Source organism: Sardina pilchardus, chromosome 12 (assembly GCF_963854185.1).
Source record: "Sardina pilchardus chromosome 12, fSarPil1.1, whole genome shotgun sequence".
In the NCBI taxonomy this organism is placed as follows: Eukaryota; Metazoa; Chordata; class Actinopteri; order Clupeiformes; family Clupeidae; genus Sardina; species Sardina pilchardus.
In genome coordinates this window covers 30,750,669-30,755,668 of record NC_085005.1, presented here as the reverse complement: position 1 = coordinate 30,755,668, position 5,000 = coordinate 30,750,669, and the positions used below count along the sequence as shown (strand labels likewise).

Here is a 5,000-nt window from a genome sequence, read left to right as displayed (position 1 = left end):
ATATTATGTATCCTTTAGTATTGATTTCAGGCTGTAACGAATAATAAAAACACGAAGCTTTCAATTTGCCCAACGTCGTTGTCGTCATTTGAAAGCTACAGTGTTTGAATGAAATGTCAGGGTAGCCTACTGTAACTTAACTCAAGTCTGAGGGGTAGCTGTCATTAGCAAGCTAGTTGCAGTTAGCTGTTGATGATTGAAAGTGAACCTAGCCAGGTTCAGTGAGTTGTGCTGATGTTTCAAGCCAGCCTTCAGAGCCAAAGGGTTGTATGATCATAGTATTTATTGGTGATGAAAGTGTCTGCCTTGCTGTTGTGACATAAGCTTGATGTTGCCAGTCAGTAGGCTCAGAAAAAAAGAAATGTAGTTGTCACAGTTGTCAAGTTAACCAAGTGTTGCCTTTTGTAAATGTCTCTTGTCTAAAATCTCGACAGGTGGATGAGTACCATGGTCATAAAATCCCGGACCCATACAGTTGGCTGGAAGACCCAGACAGTGAAAAGACACAGGTTGGCTCACCGTCATAATGGTTTACAAAAGACTGTATGTGTACAGCAAACAGTGTTGCCAGATTGGGTTGACTGAAATCCGCCCAATCACCCCGCCGCCTTCAGCAAAAAACCGCCCGATGACGTTTTTCTCATAGAGAACCATTGAACTCAAAATGTTATTTACCCGCCGAAAGCTTATTTCCCCCCGCCGAACGATATTAAAGAAGCCCAATTGGGCGGGCACCCGCCCAATCTGGCAACACTGACAGCAAATGCACTGCGATGCTGCTTCAGCATTTCCGCTCACTTGTGGAGTTAAGTGGCGAAGGAAAAAAACTATTGACCTTTCATTACATCAGACTTGGATGACTGATTATGTATATTCTACTGTTGCCATGCATGCAATGAGTATTTTTGGCGCCCCCTACTGTTGCAAGATTCTCACTCCTCTACATGCTTTCTCCAGGCCTTTGTGACCGCTCAGAATAAGTTGACTGCCCCATTCCTCGAGGGTTGCGAAGTCCGTGAGCTCTTCAAAGAGCGCATGACCGAGCTCTACGACTACCCCAAATACAGTTGTCCATTCAAAAGGGGCAATCGGTAAGGGATCACTGCAAACATCACACTCCGGTGAAGCTCTGCCTGGTATGGGAATGTAACGTATCCATGGGGGTGTGTTCTAAAAGGTTCTTCCTCTGGTGTTCTGCAGGTACTTTCATTTCTACAACACGGGGCTCCAGAACCAGAGTGTCATGTATGTTCAGGAGACCCTGGAGGCAGAACCCACAGTGTTTCTAGACCCCAACACGTTCTCCGAGGATGGAACTGTGGCCTTGCGAGGTGAGAGATCTCTCTCTCTCTTTTTTCTATTAAATTCAGTTGAATTAAAAAGAGCTTTATTAGCATGACAGATATTTGTTGCATGCCCAAAGCAGAAGATTTATAAGTATGGTTTACACAGAGAATGCTTGTACAATACATGGCAAATAGAGGCAAGATTAACAAACAATTGGTGTGTGTGTGTGTGTGTGTGTTCTCTCTCTCTCTCTCTCTCTCTCTCTCTCTCTATCTCTCTCTCTCTCTCTCTGTGTGATGGTGATTATTGTATGCTGCCAATTCAGATTTGCTAGATTGAGATTGCTAGATGATCTGTCTTTGGCCTCTTAGTAGATGAGGTATTGGATAGACGTTGCTTGCACCAGTGACTTCATGAGTGTCGTCATGACATTATACTCACATTTGATTTGTTCGAACACAAAGAGTATCTTGTAAGATCTAGACAAGGGCTTCTGTAGTTTTGACTAAATGGCGTTTGTGTGTGTGTGCGCTTGCATGTGTGCGCGCGTGCATGCTCGTAGGGGGGTAATTATGTCAATACATGCATCCTTTTTTTGTGTGTGTGTGTGTTGCATCCAGGACCTCTGTTTTGACATGGCATTTGTGTGTATGTATATATATATTATATAAACTTTATTACAGGCTCTAGGCCCAACAGTAAGACATACAACATCAAAAAGGAATAGAAACATATACAAGCATACAGTTCATAGCCTCAAAAGGCACCCATACCAATGTTTCCAAAAATGTGATTCATATCTGACCGAGCTTAACCTGGGGCCTGTAAGCAGCATTATACATACAGCATATGTGTATGGGGGGCACCTATAACTGTACATTAACCTGTATGTGTGTGTGTGTGTGTGCGTGTGTGTGTATGTGTGTGTGTCCCAGGCTACGCGTTCTCGGAGGAGGGCGACATGCTGGCGTACGGCATCAGCGCCAGCGGCTCGGACTGGGTGGAGATCCGCTTCCTGCGCGTGGACGGCGCCAAGCCGCTGGAGGACAAGCTGGAGCGCGTCAAGTTCAGCTGCATGGCCTGGACGCACGACGGCCGCGGCCTCTTCTACAACTCCTACCCCAAGCAGGAGGGCAAGAGCGACGGTGAGCTTTAGGTCCTCAACCTTGTCTTCAAGGCAGCGCTGCCTGCTTAAAGAGACCCTATGCAACCTTGTCTTCAAGGCTGCGCTGCCTGCTTAAAGAGACCCTATGCAACCTTGTCTTCAAGGCTGCGCTGCCTGCTTAAAGAGACCCTATGCAACCTTGTCTTCAAGGCAGCGCTGCCTGCTTAGAGAGACCCTATGCAACCTTGTCTTCAAGGCAGCGCTGCCTGCTTAAAGAGACCCTATGCAACCTTGTCTTCAAGGCAGCGCTGCCTGCTTAAAGAGACCCTATGCAACATTTTCATAGTCATAAAATTGCTTAGGAATAGTTGTTTTGCTTGACTGACCAGTTTTATCGAAAACAGTAATATTTCCTCGCGCCCCCAGTGTCCCTATCCGCTATTGAAGCCTTGCAGTTTGTCCAGGGAATGATCGCTCCTTGTTTACATCTGGAAGTCTGAGACACGTGAGGAACGAGAAGAACCACGCTTGCAATGTATATATATAAATATATATATATATATATATATATATATATATATATACACGCTAAAGCTGTAGGGGAAGCTCTGCAGAGAAATATGCAAGCATAAAATGAGCGAAAACGAAAAGTAAAAGCAAAACTGGAGATGAAATCGCCAATCCTGCATAGCTTCTCTTTAAGCTCTCAACCTTAAGATTCCAGATTCAATACATTCATTGCCATGTCAACAAGAGCGGCGGTGAGCGTTACGCCCTCAACCTCGTCTTCAAGGCAGCGCCTCAATAAAAGGAGTGTAATGTCCGCAACGCTGCTTCTAGCTCCCGTTTCATGTTTTATTTAGCGTTTGCCTGATGAAGACCCAGTAGTGTCGAAACGTTGCTTTTTTAAAACATGACTTGGGAGCTAAAAGCAGTGTTGCGGAATTAACATTCTTTCTACTGAAGAATAGTGGAATACTGTTTGCACGTTCGCCTATGTTTGAGAATTAGAATGCACCTCTGGTCTCCTTGGTTCCTCTGCCCCACGAAAGGATTGTTAAGGTTACCAAAATAGCTGACACATCTTGACCCCCCCCACCCCCCCGCCCCCCCCCCCCCCCAGGTACGGAGACGTCCACCAACCTGCACCAGAAGCTGTACTACCACGTGCTGGGCACTCCCCAATCGGAGGACGTGCTGTGCGCCGAGTTCCCTGACCAGCCCAAGTGGATGAGCGGCGTAGAGGTGACCGGCTGACCCGCTTATTGGGTTTTATTATATATATTATGTTTATATATTTATTTTATTATATTTTATTTATTGGGTTTTATTCAAGTGTATTTTCTGTTCACAGAGACTGAGAGTCCATTTTATTTATTGTTCTAGGTTGTTTTGTTCATTTATTGTGGATATATATTTATGTCTTCCAGTTCCAGTGTTAAATATTCTTTAGAAATGTAAGTGCATTGATCTTTGAAAAGGTGTGCCTGCATTATGACTTTACCATTATGTTAGATAAAACTCGTCTCAGAACGGCAATCATTTTTGGGACATTTTATCTCCCAGCAATGTGTTATCGTGGCAGGCAGGCCTATTCATGCAGTGTGTGTGTGTGTGTGTGTGTGTGTGTGTGTGTCTGTCTGTCTGCGTGTGTAGGTTTCAGATGATGGACGATACGTGCTCTTGTCCATCAGAGAGGGCTGTGACCCTGTTAACCGACTGTGGTACTGTGACCTTCAGACTGTACCCAAGGGCATCACAGGTAACACCCCCCCCCCCACACACACACACACACACTACAGTCTGGCCATTCATATCAGTTCCACTGCCTCCCCCAGTGGAGCAAGATGATTGTCTCTAATGCCTATACAGTGCACACGGGCTGCTGTTGTGTTCTGTATATCTGTAAATAGTAAATAGATATTCAACATCTGTATTGTAAGTGGCTTTGGAATAGACACATAGCTTGCTATACTTGTATTTTATCTAAATGAGTAAATGTAAATATAAAGTTGATGTTTACACATAAGCAGGTATTAGGAGACATATTTTACTGTGATAATGGGTGGTGATGGTGGATGTGTTGGGTGTTGATGGTGGATGTGATGGGTGCTGATGGTGGATGTGATGGGTGGTGGTGATGGTGGATGTGATGGGTGTTGATGGTGGATGTGATGGGTGCTGATGGTGGATGTGATGGGTGGTGGTGATGGTGGATGTGATGGGTGCTGATGGTGGATGTGATGGGTGCTGATGGTGGATGTGATGGGTGGTGATGGTGGATGTGATGGGTGGTGGTGATGGTGGATGTGATGGGTGGTGGTGATGGTGGATGTGATGGGTGCTGATGGTGGATGTGATGGGTGGTGGTGATGGTGGATGTGATGGGTGGTGATGGTGGATGTGATGGTGGATGTGATGTGATGGGTGGTGATGGTGGATGTGATGTGATGGGTGCTGATGGTGGATGTGATGGGTGGTGGTGGTGATGGTGGATGTGATGTGATGGGTGCTGATGGTGGATGTGATGGGTGCTGATGGTGGATGTGATGTGATGGGTGCTGATGGTGGATGTGATGGGTGCTGATGGTGGATGTGATGGGTGGTG

At 45.8% G+C, this 5,000-nt stretch overlaps 1 protein-coding gene across 1 annotated transcript in view; it reads left to right on the top strand.

Annotated features, from left to right (window-relative positions):
* prep (prolyl endopeptidase) overlaps positions 1 to 5,000 on the top strand; it is a 19,150-nt gene that overhangs the window by 550 nt on the left and 13,600 nt on the right. The window contains exons 2-7 of the mRNA XM_062551211.1: positions 435 to 509; positions 958 to 1,091; positions 1,201 to 1,331; positions 2,223 to 2,432; positions 3,516 to 3,637; positions 4,049 to 4,154. Of these exons, the coding sequence (XP_062407195.1) occupies positions 435 to 509; positions 958 to 1,091; positions 1,201 to 1,331; positions 2,223 to 2,432; positions 3,516 to 3,637; positions 4,049 to 4,154 (778 nt within the window). The remainder of the gene's footprint in view (positions 1 to 434; positions 510 to 957; positions 1,092 to 1,200; positions 1,332 to 2,222; positions 2,433 to 3,515; positions 3,638 to 4,048; positions 4,155 to 5,000) is intronic.